Below are 23,320 nucleotides of genomic sequence, written 5' to 3'. Positions count from 1 at the left end.
CTCTTTCCAACACTTCACATGAGTGTCTGAATGTCTGTGGATGGCCTCATTTCACACTTAGGAGGTTCCTTGTTATGAACAAGTAAAAGGGCAGAGTAAAAGGAAGCTGAATGAGAAGAGGAAGATGAGATTAGCAGCCAGTCTTCTTATTGGCACCCCTCAAAACCCCCTTAGGGACACACACGCACACACTATAGACAGCACAGGCATCTACTGTATAGTACAAGCTCATAAACGGCTTCTTAAGGACTAGCTTATATTTTTGTTAATGCCTAACAGAAAACTAAGAAAAATGGATGCGCTGTAAAAGCTTTTTTCAGGTCCCACCAGCAGTGTGATTTATTGAGTTAATGTTACAATCACAGAACTGTCAAAGAATTGGAATTTAAAAAATAAATGATACAAATCAATGTTATTAAACTGTCTTCCTGTTCTATATGGAAACCTACATTTGAATTATATATGGTGTCAGTAATGCTTTATTATACAGGTCCACAAATTCTATTTTTTGTTTTTTTCAAATAATCTTCTAGGAAATTTCCTGGAAAGAACCATGGAACTTGGTACCAACTACCAGGGAAATCTTATGGTGCCCAGTTGGTACAATTGTAGTTATTACTAAATGACAAGCTAACACAACTTTTAGTCAGAGGTGGCAGGTGTGCGCAATGTGACGGCAAACAATTCAATTAACACGAAGAATCAAGTTTCCAGCATAACCGTCGCTAGTTTTCCTACATGGTTCTTTTCAGGAAACCTTCAAGATATCACTCTGCCACCATCATCAAAACACCACATGAGGGAACATTTGTTCATCCCTCCAGAAAAGTCAGAGACTTGGAGAGTCAAGGTGCAGTGAAGCTGTTCTGGTGGCACGTGGTGTCCCAGCACCTCACTGAGTCACTTTGTTAGGTTGCCCTTTCACCAGCACCTCACTGAGTCACTTTGTTAGATTGCCCTTTGTCACCTGAATGTCTGCACGATGGTGCACAATCTGATACAACAGCATTGCCTTAACATTCATCTTTATGAAGCTCATAATGGTTCAGTTTATGGTGAAGTTAATTCAGTTATATGTTTATTATTGACATCATAGTGGTGGTGTTTTATTGGACTGCATTCTATTCAGGTGTCTCAATATTTTTGCCCTCTCCATTATGTCTAAAGTACTCCAAACAACCTCAAATCTGTCTCAACCTGCTCTTTTGTTCTCTTTAAGCTCTCTTACAGCTTCTTAGTCTGCATTCAATAGGGCATGCAATACCCTTGTTTCTATTACTGTACATATTAACCATGTAAAGCTACATTATGTAACATAAAAGTATGAAACTCCAAATCAACCCACTCTGCTCCACCCAGCACCCCCTCTATGACCTGCTCCACTATGACCTGCTCTACTGTGCCACACTCTGCTCAGCTCTTCAGATATTTGTTCTTATGAAATTAAAATAAATGAGAATGCAATGAAACTTACTGCAGAAATAACTGAGCATCTCTGCTTGTTTAGAGGTCAATCCCACGCAAAAACTTTTAGAAGTTAATATCTCTGCACTGCTGCCAGTGAGTCTGGGTCACAGGAGGCTTTGACAGCACCTCTCCACAGTAAGACAAGTTTTGGAGCAGATTTATACAACAACAATATTTGGAAAAAGTTGCATACTGTAGCTTTAAGCTTTTCCAGCAGTTGACACGATGCTTTCTTTGCCTCCTACCAGTGTCGTCACATTAATTTCCAGCTTGCAACATAAACGCCTTCTCTCCATCTCATGGATATTCAGCTGACCTACATTACAGAGTCGCTAAAATTTGCTCATGCCCAAGAAAGATCCCGCTGCCTTTGAAGACATAAGGAAAGTGCTGCTCCTGAGCTGCCGGAGGCTCAAAACAGAGCTGAGTGATGCAAAGTGGGCCAGCAGTGTGTGTATATGTCTGAAAGAGAAAGTGTGTGTGTGGGTGGACTGCAGTTACTGCTGAGGCAGTGCAACACTGACACAGAAGGAATATGTTATATGCAGCACTACACACAATAAACATTTTACTGCACATATGCACCCAGCTGTGCCCTGGAAGCTGCAGATAATTATACCCTCAGCCTAATCACTGCTGCAGGAATTAGACTGGCCCTGTGGCTCAGGGCCCACAATGGCCCTGCCCCCTTTAATTTGTAACCACAAATTAAAACAAAATCCCATTTCTCCAAGACACAGCTCAAAGCACTTCATGCCACAAATCAGTGAAGTCAGAATTACTGCAAGAAGGAAACTAAAATACAATGAGATGAGTCACCTTGGCTTGGTTTACAGCCAGTAGAAGCTGTTCTGAGATAAATGTTTCCTAGAAATAAACATTCATCTGACTACATTCACTTAATTTTGACTGATGTCTGTTAATGCTGTTACTAAAATGAGTGGGGAAATGTCCCCCAAGTACAATCAGCGTGGTTTACTAGATTAAATCATGAGCTTTAAAAGGAAAGGCTCAGCTTCATCCACAACTGTTTGACCCCCTGAGGTTTGGGAAGATCATTCCTTTACTCCAGACTGAAACAGGTTGATGGGAATGGAGGATGCTGATGTATCTGTTTGTTGCCATTACAAAGAAAATGAAAGTCAAAATGTCCAAATGAGACAGGACTGTGACTGTGTGTGTGTTTGTGCGTGCACGTGTGTCTATATGATGCTACAGGGTGTCACCCCTCCGTCTGCACCAAAGAAGATTATCTCTGCAGATCTGGCACACTCCTCCAACATCCAATCAAACTGCCTCATCTGCTTTGTCATCCAATCAAATCACGCCTCTGTAGATCCCGTCAGAATAAAGCCTCCTTACGTGCTCTCTATCTGGTGCTCATGCACACAAACACACAGAGATAAATAAAACTTTACCCTTTGCCAATAAGAAGCCTACAACTTTAGCTTAAGAGCAGCAGAGGCTCTAACGCTGCAGCCACATATTATCAAGAGGAGCTTATCCAAGGATGTGTGTACATCATGTAGCACGCTAAAGTGAAATGGGAACATTTTGATAAACCTCCTCCAGACTGATGAGTTCTCCAATGTTCAAATGTAACTTGTTTATTTATTCATATTATTTACAAGTCATTTGTACAGGCAGGGCACCAGAGAAAGACTATTTCCACCAGCATCCTGAACAACAACAACAATTAGACTAGTCCCATTATCTGCACCCTGTGTTAGCTATGTAGCACCAGGCTTATCCCCTAAGCTCCACTACTGTGACTGGCTCAGCTCCAAACACATCAGCTAACAAGCAAACAGCTTCCTCTCAAAGAGAAACAGGGCAGAATGGGTAAGAAAAAGCTGTCCATGATTAAAGTTTAACTTTAAAATGCAACATACTGTATGAGAACCCACAGAGGCAAACCCAACACTGCAGCAGAAAACAACACACAGCTGTTCAGTTAGACTATAGGAGAACAGGTGGGCTACGTTGTCTCAACACCCACTGGTCCAGTTTCCAAATGCAAAATCTTGCCAATAGATATAAAACACAAATGAAGCATTGTGTTAGTAAACCTGTATATTCTGCTCCAAGTTTAAAGGTGCAACATAAATGCAGCTGTCAAATAGAGTATGAACCCTGCTCAGCTGATTTTAGCTGATAAAAGCAGACACAGAAGCACTGAATGTCTCACTTACCTGCACTTAGTTCCATAAAACATGTGGAAGTAACCCACCATTATTACTATTACCCCAATGTTTCATTACAGGCCAACAATGCTGCTGAAGCAGCCTCACAGCTCGATCACACAGGACGTGTTGTAGCAGATCAGGGTGACTTTTTATTTCTTTGCAAAGTAACTGTTTCGTCTTTCTACAGTCCAATTACATGCAAGACTGTGGTGACAAATATACAGCCAACAGGTTTAGTTAGGCCTTGGTGATCTCATGCTGACTGTCCTCTCCAAAAAAAACTTCAATTTAGCATGTTCTCATGGGCAAAATGGTGGTAAAGACTTGCTTCTGCATTTACAACAACTCCTGTGTGATTGTGTCCTTGAAAGACTCTTCAGTGCTGTCAGCCACTGACACATAGCAGCAATAAATCTGTCACATATCACACATGCAGCGAGGTGCAGTTTGCTTTCAATCATGCATTTCACTTCAAGTTTCATACAAAAAAGTCCAAATGTCTTCTGCTGTTGCCAGAAAGCAAATCAACTCTGTCATCGCTGCAACAAACAAGCACCAAAGAGCTTCTGTGGAAGATGCAGAAACATGATCGTGCCTCTGCTAACACTCCTCACAGACCCACAGGTGATCACATTAATGGCCCATACTCCCAAAGACTCACAGAGTGAAGGCTACAGCCCTGGGACAGGGACACAGCTGTGACTTGATCATTGGAATAGGTGACTGGGATGAATTTTAACAAACTGTCTCTTCTACATACCTCTACTAAACCTGGGGGAGAAATACCCTTTTTACTGCACTTTATTTACCAGCTTTAGTGAATTGTTACTCTCCCAATTAATCATTTTTACATAGAAAGCATATGAAGAGCTAATAGAATGATGCATTTTTATAGATTAAACTACAGTAGTCTATAAAATTAGAGTTGAAATGATAGCAAAGAAAGAAAACTATTTTAATGACAGTTTCATTGTTTAAGTCATTTTTCAAGCAAACTGCAAAACATTTCATAGTTCCAGCTTCTTAAATGAGGATTTGCTGCTTTTCCTAAATTAAACAAACATACTTTTACCTTAGCAATAAGCCAAAGGATGACCTTTACTTATAATGGAGCATTTGCTATTTCTATGTAAGTAGAGGATCTGGATACTGAAGTAAAACTAAATGTTGTTTGTTTACTTTTATAAGTGAAACAACGGTGAATGGGGACATGTCTACTGAAATGAGAGCACAGTTCATTTGTGTCTAATTATTATTTACTGTATCTCACCTTACTTTTTTGTACAATTATGATTTGCTCATGTGTAGAAATCAAGTCACTGCTTCAATTTATCCATTTTATTTCAGCACATGTTCAGTCCTTAGACACAGCTTTGAAAATCCATCTCTCATTCTCAGTGCATTTCTTCTTTTCACAGCATGACAAACTGAATGAGCATAGACTAGCTGTTTTAATGAGACTACGTTACACTATTGTTGCACAGCACAGCTGAAGTATCCTGAAAGTAGAGTTTTGAAAATGTTACTTTACCAGCTTTACGATTTTTGAATGCTCTGTTAAGTTTTGGGAACACACACCACCTCACTGCAGCCAAAAAGGGCATGTTAGGGCACTGCACATTACATGACCCCACACACACACTGACCTCCATTCAATACTACAAACGAGGAGGAGGCAATAAGGGCGCAGGAAACAGGAGTTAACATGCACAGCGACCCCGACTCCTGGTGCAGACACTGACAAGTGTAATGACATGCATGTTTATTCGCTCATGCGTAGGGGAGAGAAATGAAGGGCGACAGGAAGTTGTCATGTGAGAGGAGCGAGAGAGCATGCAGAAGTGAGAGAGGCGTCACCTTGGTCAGCAGGTGAGAAGGTTTTCCTGCTATGTTTCTCAGAATCAGAGAGGTTTCCCTGTCCAGATAGGAGTGCTTTGAGGAGAGAGAGAGAGAGACAGAGAGAGTCCTGGTGAATTAATCTGCTGTTTGACTGATTGGATGAGGCAGTTTAGCAGAAAGCTGTGTGGTGAAGCAGAGATCAGCAGCAGAAACGCATTGACATCAAGTAGTCAGAAATCAAAACCTGTGAAGGAAAACTGTGCACATAAACAACTGGTTCCAGTAATCACAGTTATGCTGGGATGAAAATTTAATGTGAAGACACATTAACACTAGCTTTTATTGCTACGTGTGCTATGATGGATTGAAATGCAGACAGGATTGAAAATGCTGCCACAGGACGTCACTTGGACATCGTGATGATTTCATACAGGAAGATGTGAAAGTCATCATAACTGCTCATACAATCCTGTGAGTCACCCACGGCACATAATCTCTTCATAATCTGATGAGACGATAGCAGTCTCATCATAATCCCAGTCAGTGGACAGGTGTTAGTGAGGTAACCCCAGTCAAAACAGCATGAGCCCTGCTGCTAACAGCCTGCAAAATGAAAGGAGTGCTGCGGCAGACTACTGTCACTCAGTCAAAGGGAGATGTAGTTAGTTTCAGCGTCTTTCTGTCCTCAAATTGATAATTTCATCAGCTCATCTGGGGTGTTTTTGTGTTTAATAACAATCTTACTGTAGCTAACTGACCATAACATCTGCTCAGGAACAAGTTAATATGTCTGACTAGCACATTAGCTAAAGTGCCTGGTAGACACATCCATTAGCAGCACACCGCAGTGTGTCTGTTGGTTTTTTAGCTACAGCTAATGCCTGGTTCAGACTACACTGGCTTTTTGTCTGACACGATGGTCACTCTGTCAGATTACACAATTATAAAGTCATAAATTTTTCAACAAGGGATATGACAGACTACACATTGGTACCCGACGGATCACAGGTTGACATCTTTCAGGACTTGGAGGTGCCAGGGACTGGAAAACTGTAAACAGAGCATCTGTGGTGTGTGTGATACTAGCTGCTTGTGCCCAGAAAAGCACTGGGAGGATAAAAGCCCGTGGACCCGTCTGTGGGTCACATGAAGAGGGCGGCAGCGTATGTGTTGTCTCCCCTTCGTGGAGAACTTGAAGTGGCAGTTAAAAGTAAGTGTTTTACCAGTGGTAAAACAGAAAGCTAGCTAACCCTGTAGGATAGTTACTTCACAAGGATGACTATGAAAGTCAATATGCTAACATTAGTTGTATCACTGTGATATTTAATAAACATGGTTCAGTCCAATATGCCAAAAATGTTGCGAACAGAGGAGCAAGCTGTGTTCCTGTTGGTCAGCGCTGGCCCACCTAGTCTTAGACAATGAAAAAATATTTTGACATGTTAGAATTTGTATCAGGACATCATGAAGCATCCCAGATGAAGCATCGGTTGTCGTTTGCTATGACACGCTATACGAGATTAAATGACCGATTGTCGTTTCTGATGCCCAACAACCAGCGCATCGGGCTCTTATCGGGCTTAATTCGTGTAGTCTGAACCGGGCATAACAGTTTGCTCTGGTTAACTGAGGGAGCCTCTTTTAACCCTGTGTTTTGTACTGTATACTGTATTTATCATTAAATCCCTTTGGTCCACATTGTGACCAGCTGCATCACTGTCTGGTATGGCAGCACTACTGCTATGGACCACAAGCGCCTGCAGAGAGTGGTAAAGACTGCGGAGAAGATCAGCAGGACTCCACTGCCCTCTCTGCAGAGCATTTACCACTGTAGAGTCTGCAGGAAAGCTGCCGCATGGGCTGTTCACACCTCTACCCTCAGGCCGGAGGTTCAGAAGTGTGAAATGCAGGACCTCTAGACTGAAAAACTCTTTCTTTCCAACTGCCACCAGACCCGTAAACAGCTGACAGGAGTTTACAATCAGGAATTACTTCATGTAATTCCACCTGTACTGTTTCCATGCTCAGTTGTACAGCCACTGCTCACTACTGAACATACAGCTCCGATGTAGCATACATTATCAGGTAAGAGGCAATTCGTTCATTCGTTTGTTCATAAAAAGTGGGTGTGTACCTCTGTGTTGTGATGGCCTTGACTGGCTCCTTCAGCTGAGGATGTAACTGAAGGCTGCTGGTCATCTGATTCATTAGAGCGCAGAACACTGTCCAATGAGTCCATAGAAGAAGCAGAGTTGACAGAAACCCTGGACACTGAGGTGACAGAGGAGCGCGAGGAGTGGACAACTGAACGCGCCTAAAGTCACACAACAAGAGAAAGAGAAGAGAAACCAAGTCAAAAAACAAAGCAGGGTTGTCATTCTCAAAAAGTCAGGTCTCAGCTTAGTGACTCAGAAGTGATAAACTCCAAATACGGTTGTATGAATAGAAAGTGCAATATGTCTCTGGGTCACACTTGTGAGTTTGGCTTATATAAATAAACATGACAAGAGTGTGAATTGATTTTATTCACTACAACACTCAGTGTTTCCAATCAATCTCACACTCACTTTTCAGGTTAGATTACCTCGTGTTCGCTGACTGTGCCAACTGATCCTGTGCGTCGATGATGGCGCTGAGAGGACCCGGGCCGTCGTGTTGTGGCTGATGTGTAGGTGGAGGCAGAGCTAAGGGAATGGGAGGAGGTCTGACGGGCAGCCTCATCCATACTGAGGGACGCCTGATGGGAAGACAGAAAGAAGATGGAAGATAAAGGCTTGGATTTTAACAAACAGTGAGCACAGATGAATTCACCAGGTATGCTGGCTAGACAGCACGAAGCAGGTTTCACGCTAGGTCAACGATCAAACAAGGGCGCCATTATGTGAGAGCTATGAGTAAAAGATCTATTTCCTCACACAAAACCCCGTGGAACGAGAGGGTTGCCTCTTTGCGACATCAAGTCACTGAGAGGAAAGCCCTTATTTGTCCCTAATGTGCTGAACAATAGCTCAGAGTATGGGGCCTTCTTGAAGACCCTGGATGGGGTCCCTGAAGGGGCACCACCTGGGGACTCCATAATTGTCTCATTGAGAAATTCGACCATAAAACAGTTAGATGTTAAAAGACTGCTTTGGCTTGGAACAGACACTTTGTTTTTCATGTTACTGCTGAATGTAGTGAAATAACAGATATGTATGATCCTGATCTTTGGCCAGCTGGGACATTTGTTGGATGATTTTATGAGGCTCACAGTAAAAGAGTTAGCAGGAGGGGGAGCTGTGCTGCACTGTTACTGCTGAATGCCGTGAAATCACAGATATGTATGATCCTGATCTTTGGCCAGCTGGGACATTTGTTGGATGATTTTATGAGGCTCACAGTAAAAGAGTTAGCAGGAGGGGGAGCTATGCTGCACTGGGGAATGTGGATTCCTCATGTCTTGTGAACTAGACTGGGAGTCACAGCGGGTCTTGTGCTCTGACAGCAGACAGCAGCCACTAGTGATGGTGCACCCAGGTCGGCCCAGGCACTTTTTTCAATAAAACAAAAGTTTGGGTTTTTGAATAACTTGTAGAAATGAATGACAGATATGAAAATACCATGACACACAGTTCATATAAGGTATATGTCACAGGTAAAACAACATTTCCAGAGCCATACACACCTTCTCCAGCTGGGCGGTGATGTCATCCAGACTGAAGTTAGAAGCCAGCGATGGCCTCCCTTGATGCCCAGTGGGAGCTCTGATGGTACCAGCTGGTGAGGCTCTGGCACTGCTGCTGCTACTGCTCGCTCCGCTACTGCCTCCTCCACCACTAATGCTGCTACTACTGCCACCACCGCCACTGCTCCCTGCTGGCTGCTGCCTGCTACTGCGCCCTGCTGGAGGCTTCTGACGGATCTGCAGACAGGAAGAACTTTTAAGGCAGTTTAAATTGTCTAAAGTTTATTAAACATGAAAACCAACAAAACTGAACAAGTGAGCTGGTAGCCTTTTTCACATTTTGGAAGATGGACAGCAATAGGAAATGTGATTATAAACAACAGCCAAAACTCCAACTATGAAAAACAAGATCACAATTTTAATTGTCCAGTACCAGTGGTGATCATGCTGCACAGATCTGCAGGTGTATGTACCTTGGTATCTGTCAACCCCAGCCGAGCCATGCCGCCCGCGCTGTTCGGTTTGGCGTTGATGGTGCTGAGTTCCTGTTCGATGGAGCTGAGATCAGCCATGAGAGCATCCAGATCAACATTCTCCCCCTGATTCAAAGCCTCTGCAGATAGACACAAATATATCAAGATGGGAGACTAATTGATCAAATCACAAAAGACTTAACGTGTCTCTGTGCCTTTATGTGTGTGCATCTGACCGTTGATGTTGTAGATGGAGAATCTGTAGGAGAAGTTGGCCATGTTGGTTTCTTGTCTGAGGGGAGCTTTCTGCTGAGGAGGGTGCTCTGGCCGCCCATCATCCAGGCACTGGGTGGACAGAGTGAAAGACAGAGTGAAGGTGTGACTGTGTGCATGGCAGGGGTAGAACTCCAATTCCTCTGGAGTCACCAAAAGTTGGCATCTCTGTCAAAGGACAGAGTCTGCTCCACTTTGAGGTCAGATTTAGCATTCTACAGTTTGTACACTACTAATGACAAGAATCTACAATAAGTCCAATAAACCTGTATATTATAATACTACACTGCTCACTATAATGATAGTATGACAGTACAGGACCTCCCTCATGTGTTTACCTGTGTGAGTTTGTCCAGCTCGCCCAGCCAGGCTCCAAACATTTTATCCAGGTCCTGGTCCTCTTTATCACTGTCCTCCTCTTCCTCTTCCTCTTCCTCCCTGACCTCCACCTCCTCATCTGACAGTTGATCCATCTGAGGAGAAGAAACAGGCGGGGAGAAGAGGACTGTGGTTAATTCCACTACAGTTCCAGGACAGAGTGTGATCTAGTGGCTAGCAGCATGAACTACACTGCAGCCATTTATATTACATTCTGATCGTCTCTCTCTGAGACACTTCAAGGCCTTGTTCACCACCTTTACAAGCAACCATCGCTAAGGAGGTCAAGGGTCACAGCACAACACTGGGACCTAATAACTGGTTCTAAAGCTTTATGGAACTTGGAAGACAAATGTCCAAATGTTTAAGATCACAATAAAGACCTGTTTGAGCCAGTTCACAGCTAGTAAAACTAAACAGACAGAATCAGTTACAGTATATTAACATTTAGAGACAAATTGCAGCTGTATTCAACAAAGTAAACAGGATGCAGATTGAACTGTTTGGCCTGAGACATTATATGACCTTCTGAGGCATGCAGCACTTCTTAATGAAGGCTTTGGATTTTCAAACCTCTTAATGCCTATTTACTGGCTCTTTAGAAGAAGTCAGGGACAAGGGTAAGAGCTGAGCAGAGACATGATGGCTATGTGGCCACAGTCAGTGGGTTCATCTTTCCATGAAAAACTGCTCAAATATGTTATCAATATGATCCTAGTGGTGGGAACGAGCTAAGTACATCTACTCAAGTGCAGTACTTAAATCCAAGTTTGAGACACTGCTTGAGTATTTCCATTTTGTATGACTTTATACTTCTACCCCACCACACTACATTTCATTTCACCTCTACTAACAAAACCAACAAAGTGTTGCTTGCATATTTATAAATCAAAAACAATGGATGATCCCTAATAATTTCAGTGAGCCTCTGACCTTTGCTCGGTCACCACAGACAGGTTACATCTTCCACAACAAATACCAATATCAAAAAGTCCAAAACGAAACTTACAAATCCCCAGTGACCAGTGAAGCTCTGTAGAATATTAAAATTCTCAGTATGTCTTTAGCTCCAAACACGTTTGAATGGTGATGTGCGTGAACACTGCAGACGCGGAACTGCTGGGGCTTCGGACGGTCTTGGTGTTTGACCTTTTGTACTGTTTGTCCTGTGTGTCACTCTGCATATTTCTGACATTCTGTTTATTGGCTTTGCACTGAACCAAAAATATCTTGAACATAAATTTGTAACCAAGGGGCTTTAGTTCAAAAATCCTAATGTTAAGGTCAAGAAATCCATTGGACTTCTCAGCCCTTTGACTCTGCTTGCAGAAGACTGAGTGGTCAGTTTCACAGTCTAAAAATAATAACCATACGCTTGATGTTTAACAAAACAACACAAGAGGCATGGCAAGGAAACCCAGGCAAAGGTTATGGGAGATGAAGGCGTAGAGTGTGTGTGTGTGTGTGTGTGTAAACGGTTTATGTAAACCACAATGAGAACAAGTCAACACACCTCTGGAGGGAGTGTTGCTGTGATTAATGATGCCAATAATTATCCTTCAGTGACACACACACACACACACACACACACACACACACACAGTTATAAAAATATACAGTGGCTTAATCTGGGATACAGATCAGAGACAAAGACACACAGCAGCTGTTTGGTTATTCTCTGTCGTGACAACCGGTGGCATATACCTTGCACAGGACCCACCAGGCAACGAAATCTGCCTACCAGCACTTCTCAAGCTCACTAATTAATGTGCTTTTTTTTTTAAAATTGGTACACAGCACAACACAGGTGAGTCTTTTAATCTCCTGGTACCAGTGCAGATTAAACAAACGAGACATGAAGTGTTACTGAGCTGTAGCTAAACTCTGTTACCCTTGGACAGAACCAGGCTGTGTCCTCCGGTTTAGTTGTTATATGATGCTAAGATAATTGGACGAGCTAACTTCACCAGTCACATAAAACAGCTGGTGACTAGTAGTGGTGAGCGTAGCAATGCCTTGATTAGAAAACAGTGAGCCTGGTATGATCAATAATCCAATCAATCACATCATGTCTTTTCTGTTCACATCAACCCCTTAATCTCACCTCCTCTATTTAACCACGTCTCCTCACGTCATCCTTTTCCCTTAACCTCCACATCTCCACCCAGGAGACCCAGGAGAGGCACAGTGAGCTATTCTGTGTAGCCACTTTGACATGGTCCCCCGTCCCTTTCTGGACAGAGACAGCTAGCCAGCACATACACACAAGATTAGAGAGCAGAATGTCCCACACCCACATTCAAACGCACAACACACTGCAGAGCGGTGCTAGAATTAGATCCCTGTGGTTAGCAAGGTCTGTCATTAAGACTGGAGCACAGGCTGAGTGTGTGTGTGTGTTTGTGTGTAGTTTGGGGGCTGCTGAGGGACTAGAGGAGCATTGTGAAAGCTCTCACAGCTGCACTCTTGTACAACAATCTGCAGTTTCCACACATGCAAAGGTTAGATGCGGACCAACAAATGAACCGTTCTTCGCAGGCACTGTCCAAACGAGGAGAAAATTCAGTTTACGTTGCACCAGAGCTCAGCTTGCTCCTCAGATGGAGCTTCATCTCCAAAGTGTTCAACAAAAATCAGGCTTCCAACACGTGAACTGTCCGAACTATTTGACAGAAATCTTCTCATGTTGTCACACATCCTAGACATGCTGTGAATAAGGTTACATTCATGTAAGGCTCAGTCCATGTGTGTGACACGTGTCTGGCTCCGGCGTGAACACCGCTGAGCTCCTAAACTGCCCCTCATGCAGAATTAACCGAACACCGCTGAGCTCCTAAACTGCCACTCATGCAGAATTAACTGAGGTGTGAGCCACATACGTACAACAATAACAACCTTATTTGTGCGACGGACACTTTATGTTCATTCCAGTTTGGCTTGATCAGAAGCTTCTCCATAAAAGTCCGATGAACGTGAAGCAACAAGACAAACAACTTCTGTCTGTCCCTCGCTTATGGACAGAGACGGGACAGAGAGCCTTCATTTTTTCTGTTCCATCCACCAGGAACGGTTTGCAGATAGAAATGAAATGAAATTGGGGATCCCCAGACTGTAACACTAAGATAAATGAAGTAGTTTACCGTCTCTGTTTTAGCTCATTTAACTTTCTTTATATTGTTTTGTGTCCTTCTCTATTCTTAGCCTGTTTCATACATTGTCACTTCGGTTGTTTGTTTTACTTCCGTTCTCGATCGTTTATTCTTAGATGAATTATATTTTACATAATGTCAGCTGGAGCTCAAGAAGATGAACATATACAGTAGATGCACCCATTTCCTGAGGGCACCACCATAAAGTCTTAGAAATAGCACTCTGTCAAACTCTGTTCTCTGTCAGAGAACAGCAAGTCACATTAATGGGCTATAACTGCAGTGCATTTGTGTGTGTGTGTGTGTCCAAAGTAAACAATAATTACTTTGCTGCTGCAGCCGCACTCCTCCTGTCTGTCAGACTGAAACCATGCAATCACACTCCCATCCTTCCATCCTCCCACTTCTTTTCATTTACTTCTCTCCCTCTTTCCTTGTCTGTTAGTTTTTCTATCCTCCTCCTTTTAACTTCGCTTGTTCCTTTCCTTCAGCTATATCCTCATTTCCTTATCCTATTCCCTCCTTTTGCAGTTTCCTTATTCCCTTCAGCAATGTCTGTACAGACACACCACACATTCAGGGAAATGACTCCACTGGATGTCACCGACCTCATCACTTTTTCTTTTGGTTAGACGCCAGGAAACCTCATTGAGCTCAAGGTCTCTTTTACTAGACTTGACCTTTTGTGTTTCATCAAGACTGGTGGCGCTCAGACGGGGTTGGATCAGGCACAATGCCATCCTAAAACCACATGTTAAACACCGAACTCTGCTGGAGATGAAGTGACCCAAACCTCAACACCTGACCTTTGACCCTTCACACAGAGTCATATATGTTGCCGGCTTCTCAAGCCTCTCACTTGATTGTTCCTAGGTCAACCCAAAAGTTATTTTGGTAAGGTAAGGATCAAGGACACACCAAAACCCTTATGTCTGCTCTGCAGAGTGAGCACTCAGGCTGCTGGAGGAGACATGAGAGGCAATACATGAGAGCATCCAGAAGTCTTTTATGGACCAACACAGACCCCTTGATCAGAAACCAGTGATTGGATGCTTCAGATGAAGGATGTCTCATGTCTCTACAAGCCTGTTTCCTCGATTCCCCTCTCCTTACATCTTTTCCTCACATCTTACCTTGATGAGATTAAGATGCGAGGAAAAGACGCAAGTGAGGGAAATGTGGACTCAGCAAGAAAAGATGTAGAGAGGACAAAAGGAGATGAGAGAAAAGACGAGGCAAAAGGGGACAAGGAAATGGGACAGAAGGGAGACAAAGGAGAGGACGCAAGAGGAGAGGAAAGGAGATGAGAGAGTTCAGAAAAAGAGACTTAACGGCCCTGTTTGCAACCAATTCTCCTCCATCATCACTCCACCAACAATCTGTGCTGTAGTGCTCTTCAGCAACACACTGCAGCTGTACTGGGGCAGCTCCCAGTTTCCCACAGCACAGCACAGAGCCTCCACTGGTCTGCTGCCACAACAAAACAACAGCAGCAATGTCCCTTCAAGTACACTCACTGCAGCCCATTCCCACGGCTCTATATTAGACCATCGCACACACACACACACACACACACACACACACACACACAAAATGGTATTTTTAGGCCTGGTTGCAGGGTTTTTGTAAAGCAGAGCTATAAATCAGGTCCAGAAAAAAAGCAGCAACATGTGAAGTTGAGATACTTGCAGACACACACAGACTAAAGGTCTGACCATGCAAAAACATTTGACAATTATTAGAAAGTATGTCCTTCAAATTCACTGTTTCTCCCATTTGTCTGAACAATTGAAAACCACATTTTATTAGATAATGTTTACTTAGTTTTTACAGATCCTTTTTATTTTATTGGGGTGTCAACCTTTTTTGGCAAAGTCTTCTCTGAGACGTTGAGCTTCTTTGTCATCTTTCACCTAGATGCCTTAAATGAACCACACACTGCCAACATGTGTGCTTGTCTCTCCCCTGGGGAGATAATTAGCACGAGGATTCACACTGTGACATCAATTACAAGGGCAAGCCTGCTTGTGTGTGAGGCCTGAGGGGCTGCCAAATCAGACAGCGATCGTGCAGTTAAACTGTTTTATGTGTGCTGATCTCCCTTTCATCAGGAAGCGTGCATATTGCGAGAGAGGCTGTGCTTGGTTCATGGCATGCTCTAGTCTGGAAACCAGCTAAATGTGTAGCAGAAAAGCTGGAAATCACAGAGCATTCTTTCAGGATGTTGCAGGCCTTGAGTACATCGAGCGGCTCCAACAGAAGAGAAACCAGGACTCTTTCAAATCCTACCAACTCAGATCCTCATAAAACAAACAAAAAGTGTTTATTTGTGTTGTAATGTAGCCTCACAGGAAGTAACTGAAGGGGGAAAAGCCAAATTTAGGTTAAATGAACATTTTCACTCTGTCAGAAAGGGACAGACTCAGCCCTGGTCGATCAGACTGCAGCTGGAAAATGCTCCATTTATGGCTTCGTGAAACAACAGTCACCGTTTTTTGCCTTGGGAAAACAAATAGCAGGGGATTTCAGTTCAACTGTCACCTCTTTGTGTTTGAGGTTCAAAACCTTTATTAATTAATAATTCATATTATTATTATTAGGTCATGTTTTTTACATACAATGTTATCTAGAGTACATTTTTGAAAAAATGGAAGAATTTTGATGCCAACTAAACACTGACATGGCCAAATATTGTTCGTCCATCAGTCCCATCGTGAACACAATATCTTAGAAATACCTTGAAAGAAATTCTTCAAATTTGGCACAAATGTCCATTTGGACTTGGACTGATTAGCTTTTTGTGGTCAGAAGTCGCAATGACCTCATATCTGTCCCATTCCCATGAATCTGACTGGTTAGTGGCTGAATGGAACCAAGTACATTTACTCAACTACTGCACAACTGTGTGCTTTACCTACTTTACAGATTCTAAATATTAATACAAAATACCATCAGCCAATAAATTACAATCTATTATTACTGATTACAGCTACCTGGCACAATGACCCCACACTGACAAGCTGCCACATTAGTTCAACGATAATTCAAACAAAAGCCTGACGTCTAAATTCATGTGGAAAAAGGTTTAGCTTGAGAATTATTCTTCTTGTTCACCATGGCCAATAATTGTCTTACAAGTGATGTGAAACAAAATTCTGTGCAAAAATACATTCCAAAGTTCATCTGAGACTTCAGGAGTGTGCACTAGTCATAAAATGGATGTCTTTCAAATCTTTTAGTGGGACATTACCTTTTTCCCCTGATGGTGCTTCCTTCCTGAGCTGATGTTGTGGCATATTAACACAACTGTATGAAAAAAAGACTAACTTTGGAAGAGACACACTTGATTTCACTCATACTGGTGAAGCCTCATATCAACTTCAAATAAACACTGGAGCATACTTTTACACAGGACGAAGACTGTGGATTTTGTCCCCCATCGCTTAGCAACAATGATATCACTTCCCGAGACCTGCAGGACGGATTACATCATTTCCTTTTCGTTCTCCTGCCTCATATCAACATCTGCCTCCATCTCTCAATACAAGGAAGGAGATTAACACCGAGAAAAAGTGGGAGGGAGAGACCAGCTGTGCTCAGCAGCACTCTTATTTTTACTCTGCCTAGCTACACCCTGCTGTATTTTACTCTAAATACTTTAAATTACAGCACTCACATGCAGGGCTGTCCTTGGCTATGTATAAGATTCAACATTTTATTCATCTGTTATAAGAACCACATCGCAGTAAGGTTTGCTAAAGACAGCGCACACAAATGACATTTGTGTGTGTGGTGTGGCCCAAATTAAGTCTCACTGTATCTGAGAATGTATCTGAGCCCCAAGGCTGAACCCAGCAGATCCCAGGAGTACTCAGCTGCCGCCATGTAACGTGATACTGAGGCACACACACACACAGTGGTGTGTTCCAGTTTTATGGACAGAACAAATGAGTTCTATTTTTACTCCAAAAGAAACAAACAGGAGGCAGCAGGAAGCTGATTCTACTGTACCTGATTTACCATGGCTGTATTAACGGAGCTGGACACAACGTGCCACAGTCAACTCTGCTGCCACTTTGACCCTGTGGCCCAAAACATTTCCCTCATATACAAACAGGGTGAACACTGAAGCGACATGTGTGGTACACCTGTACATGCAATGGCTATACCAACTGTCATGGCAGTCCGCCCTGTGGACCAGAGCATCCTTCTGACAAAAACCTTTTTTTTACATTTGATCACAATCACACTTTAATTGAAGCATTTCCTTTCTATATGCTGCCAAACCCATACAGCTCCTTTAATAAATGCAGAAACATGAGCCACTCCTTCACCAACGCCCATAGCCTATATTCATAGGCACACACACACACACACACACACACACACACCACTTTAATATGCTGAGCAGCTACAATGATAACAGGGTAGCTTCCTACTGTACATACACACCCCTCCAGGTTCTGAAGCAGCTGTCTGATCTTTACAGAAAACATGCAAACCACCTAAAATCCATATACAATATAAACATACCATATCATTTGTTTGTTTGGAAAATGGCCCACCTCAGCTAAGGGGGCCTGGCAGAGCGATCCTGATGTCTCCGCTGCATAATACCGTTACTTTTTTCACAATAATCACAAAATGATTTCATTTAATTTTCCCAAGCCTGCTTTAGCTATTTTTTCATTTTTATAGCTACACCATTATTAGTGATGTTTTAACTTCAATAAATCTTAACTAGAATTTTAGGAAATGATTACTCACAGCCTAGTGTTCAGTGCATCACACTACACTCCTATACAGCGAGCGCAGGGCTCAACTAATCTGCTGATTTTTTCTCGATTAACTAATTATCTGATTAGAATATCAGCTTGTTTTATCCAACCAACAAATCAAAAACCAAAGATATTCAGTTAACATTGCTACAAGAGGAGCACAGCAAATCCTACAGGAATAAAAAATGACTTCAATCAGGGATCAATTAATCAAGTAACAGCCTAGAAGTAAAATGAAAAGGCCTATGAATAGTTATGTGTGTGGGTATCACATGTAGAGTATAAGCACAAATAAAGTGTCTGCTTTTTCTTGTCCTTTGTAAAGATAAAGGCATCTGGACTTAAACGGTAGCTTTTCGAACAAGTTATTTATGCAAGTGTAAACAGGTTGTGTTGGAGGAAACAAGCTGCATCAAACTGAATAAAGGAATGATGTGCTTTACATTGGTCTAATACAAGAAATGATTCTGTCACAATTAGATTTTTTTCTATCTAATTTTGATCCATGCTACTGTTCTAATAGCTCTGGATAGGTTTTGAATGATGGTATTTTCCCCTTTGAAATGAAACTCTTTCAGCGATGCTAATAAATAGCATTGTAAATATTCTTTTTCCTAATGTGGCAGATTTGGTTTTAATTAAAATTGTATTTCAGCCCATGGAAACGACTTGGCACAAGCTAAATGGCAAGCATGGGGTTACAATATCTGATGCCACTGGCGAGCTGTTCTTGGTTTCAGAAGACAGCAAGGACACTTTATTCAACACACCGAGCACGTCGTGCCACTTTTGACTGCTCATACCATACCCCTCCGGGCTGTTGCGTAAAATGACATCTCTAGCATCCAGGCAACGGTTTGCACCGACCACAGATTTATAACACTGGCACTCAGAGCTGACCGAAGCCTTTTGCCACAGAGATATTTAATTTTCCACAGAGCTCAACAGGGATGGAAACCAAGCATAAGGAACACAGAGGCTGTACATGATTAATTGTCTGTGATATCTGATGAATGTGGGAGGCTTTGTGGGTAAATGTGCAGGACCACAGAGCCACTACAAAAATGTTTATTTTGGAAACCTCCACATAGCTTTCTAACCACAAGCTGAGCGCTGGCCTGATTGATTTTTTCTTTTTTACAACTCATTTGATATTTATGGACCAAATCAGAATAAGTAATATACAGGATGTTAAAAGAAATATAAAGTACACTGTACTCATCTGTGATCACAGCTGGGTTAACAACAGATGTTATGTAATATGTCTGAACCTGATATGTCAGATGAAACTTTTCCAGAGACCAAAAACCAGTTTAAATAGCATTGCAGCCAAGAACAGAAACAGTAAGCCTCAAAATGTTGTCTGGGAAGTACAGGTAGTGGTAAAAGTGGCAGTAGTCAAACAGTAATAGTAGTGGTAGTATTAGTATTAGTCATAGTAGCAGGAACAGTAGCAATCTGTTTTATACCTATTACCAAATACATATAATGTGGACATTTGAACAGCACATCACTCGAACCACACTCATCCCAAACCATGGGCATTCATCTGCACACGTTACAGGTTCGATTCTTCCAGGAACCAGGCTGCTGGGTTTTGGTTCTATTGAGCCACAGGGGCATTAGTGAGGTCGTCCACTGATGGGATGGATGGATGATAAAGAATCAAATGTGTTGGGTGGGGTTGAGCTCTACCATACCAAATTGAGAAGCCACTTCTTTATGGATCTGGCTTTGTGCACAGGAGCACTGTCATGTTGAACCAGGAAAGAGCCTTCAGCAAACTGCTGGATAAAGCAGGAAGCACACTATTGTCTAAAACATGTAACCGTTGTCTGTAACTGTAATGTCCACATACAAAAACAATGTCATGAGAATAAACCTGCCACTTCTTGTTCAAAAAATTTACTTTTTGAATAAAAAATGTGTAGAGTATGAGCACCACAGAGCATTTGAAGTAATTAGTCTTGTTGTCCCAAAGAGGGCGCTCTTACTGGTTTGCGCTATAGATGCTCTAATGACCTACAGTATCACTGAAGTAAGCTGATAAATCAAAACTGAGGACAATAGTGAACAAAGCCGTGCTGATCAGATCATTTCAACATCATCAGAGCGAGTGTGTGGAAGCATTCTGGGTTTTGCATCACAGACTGCAAAATTACCATGAGCAATAAGGTTGGCAGGGTGGACCAGTGGTTTAGTGGTTAGCGCTGTCGCCTCACAGCAAGGCTCCAGGTTCAAGCCCCGGCCGACCCGGGGCCTTTCTGTGTGGAGTCTGCATGTTCTCCCTGTGCCCATGTGGGTTCAAACTTTTATTTTGTCTGATTGACTGAATATACAGTCAAAAGAATTTATGACTGTATAATCATGTCATCTGTGACCATGGTATCAGACAAACAAATCATGTTGTCTGAACCAGGCATTAGTCAGTACCAGTCATTAAAGCACTTCACTGAATGTGGTAGTGTGTGTGATTGTGTATGTGACAAACTAAATTTGAATTGGACACATGCACAATGCACTGTGCTCATTTATATCATTAGTGTTGGAAAATACACTGCTGAGCTGAAAAAATTGCAGTGATGCTGTATTTTACGCATTTTTAAAAATATTTTGCACAAATACTTGATGGTAATCTCTAAGGGTGGGTGGGGGGTGTTGTGTACAAATTTGTTCAAACTCAAAATCAAACACAAAGCAGCATAAACACAGAACAGAACTTTCCACACATGATAAAAGTCTAATGCCGTTTACCTTTGGTTGACTAACGCAGCTCAGTCCAGCTCCAACACAACCAGTTGATGAATTCAATCACCCTGCAGAGACACAGCGAAGAGGTGCGTTATTAAACATGATTTCCTTTGGACAGATAGCAACACAGAAGCCTGGTCTTCCTTCCTGCTGCGAGCACAACCTTCTGACAACTGCCTTTGGTTTTTACACGCTGTTGTTGGTAGTGTTCTACCTTTGTGTGTCCACTACAGAGATGAGTCTAATCGCCAGTTTAGCACAGAGAGTGGAAGCAGGGGAACACTGTTAGCTTAGCTCCATCAAATGTCATAAAATACAGCTTCCAGTTAGTCCAACACACACACACACACACACACACATACCTCACAGCTGTCTACACACCAGATGTACTGTCAGCAGGTGGCACTAGTGTGTGTTTCTATCATGCTGAGCAGGCTGGATGTGTGTAACCTAAAAATAAATGACAGGCCACAACATTTAAACACACTGCTGTAGTCTCCCCATGTGTTTCCCTCTCTTTTGACCCACTGCTCTCCCGTTTCCACTCCATTTTTATTTTCTTACTCCATTTTACCTCAGAGTCTCTGTATTTGCTGAGCCAGTTGAAGTCAGTGGCATTTCACTAAATCATTGCAGCTCATCATGTCAACACCTCTTCATGCTGCAGTCACGTCTGACCTTACTGAAGGGTTCACATACAAGCCCAGTCACACAGTAAGTGGAGAAAGCGTGTACATGTAAAAGCTCAATGTGTGTGTCTGTGTACGAGTGTTGTGACATGAGTGTGTTTGTGTGTAACTGTATGGCCAACTTATGTCAGTGTGAGTCCTCACAAAGATAACTGTACTAGCGTGGGTGTGTGCATCTGTCGTCCTTCACAAAATAATCATGCCATACACATACACAAACAGCCAACATGTCACATGCACAGGATAGAGCTACACTGTGGCAAACACACACTCCAGTCCTTGCTTAAAAAACGCTCAAGAGCAGTTCTCATATGATCAGTAGCTGATGGCGTTGTGGAGGAACACACACACACACACACACACACACACACACACACACACACACACACACACACACACACAATTATCCACTCTCCACCAGCACACTGCGTATGAGGACAGCAGGATGTAAGGGCTACTCATTGCCAGTCTGGGGATTCCTGAATGTTTGTTACTGTCAACAGATCTCATAGAAAAACCAAAATCATCAATTAATTTATCCCAGTAACATGTCCCCCTCAAGGCTGATGTATCTTACACCCTCGTGCTGTCAACCTTCGCTGTCTTCCACAAACTATTTAAGAACAAACGTGTCCAACGTCCACCAACCTGCAGGGCTTTGCTATAGAGAAAAGATCATACATGGATTCGTCTCTGCAGGATTCACCGAGGTCAATGTGAGACTTTAGTATGTGTCATGATCATTATCGTAAAAGTAGGAACCTTTGATGGAAAGCCAGTAGGAACAATATGACCTACATTTATTCATTATTCTCACAATTTCAGTACTTCCCATAAAAAAAAAAAAATCCTAATTATATAAGTAACTAAATTAATGTGACTGGGACCCAGGGGAGTCGCAACAATCACACTTCTAATTTACTGGTATATAAAATCTGTGGACAGCTATCAGATACAAAAACGTATTATTCACAAACTTTACAGCTGGAAAAAAAATTATACACACACACACACACACACACAAAAACACTCGCCAGTTATTTTATAAAATGCACAAAGTAGTTTGAGTCTTACGTTTGTGTGAAAAGAAGCTCAAGGCAATCCAAGGACCTTATCTTTTAACTCTTCACTTCTAAACACAATCATCTTTAAATAGTCTTCTAACAAAACCTGTCTGCCCTGACTGTTCTCATCCTTGTCTAAAATAGTTCCTCATCCCGTTGTGTTGCAACCAACTATTTCACAGGAAAGTATTAGGAGGAATTAGGTAATACCAGTTTCAAAACAACTGCAGGCCGACTTGACTGTCTGACTGTAGGTTAGTCACAATCACTTTGTACAACAAATATCATTCTTTGGTTAGTCCCTCCTAATAAATGGCATCAATTCAGTGTTTCCCCAGCATCTTTGCATTTCTCTGCAAATATTTGTTTGGCTTACTAGATTTGCGTTGTTCATTGTCCCTTGTTCTTCAGGATTTAGAGGTAAATGCTCTGCTGGTAGCTCCCAAAAGACAGATTGATAAAGTGCACTAGCTCTCATCTTAAAAATAATCTAAACAACTGTGACAGAACTTCAGACTCCAATTTAGCTCGGCCTTGCCCTTTCACAAGTAGAACAACTGAATTCAAACCCAGGAACTAATCCACTCATCACTCACCGATCCCTAGTAT

At 42.3% G+C, this 23,320-nt stretch overlaps 1 protein-coding gene across 1 annotated transcript in view; it reads right to left on the bottom strand.

The window, feature by feature from the left end:
* raph1a (Ras association (RalGDS/AF-6) and pleckstrin homology domains 1a) overlaps positions 1-23,320 on the bottom strand; it is a 62,594-nt gene that overhangs the window by 16,705 nt on the left and 22,569 nt on the right. The window contains exons 2-8 of the mRNA XM_020621693.1: positions 20,962-21,023; positions 10,241-10,375; positions 9,866-9,974; positions 9,630-9,769; positions 9,157-9,393; positions 8,077-8,229; positions 7,627-7,806 (exon numbers count right to left, since the gene is read on the bottom strand). Of these exons, the coding sequence (XP_020477349.1) occupies positions 7,627-7,806; positions 8,077-8,229; positions 9,157-9,393; positions 9,630-9,769; positions 9,866-9,974; positions 10,241-10,375 (954 nt within the window). The 5' untranslated portion in view covers positions 20,962-21,023. The remainder of the gene's footprint in view (positions 1-7,626; positions 7,807-8,076; positions 8,230-9,156; positions 9,394-9,629; positions 9,770-9,865; positions 9,975-10,240; positions 10,376-20,961; positions 21,024-23,320) is intronic.

This window comes from Monopterus albus, unplaced genomic scaffold (assembly GCF_001952655.1).
Source record: "Monopterus albus unplaced genomic scaffold, M_albus_1.0 scaffold266.1, whole genome shotgun sequence".
Classification (NCBI taxonomy): Eukaryota; Metazoa; Chordata; class Actinopteri; order Synbranchiformes; family Synbranchidae; genus Monopterus; species Monopterus albus.
Note: the sequence above shows the minus strand (reverse complement) of the source record. Positions and strands in the feature narration are given on the sequence as shown.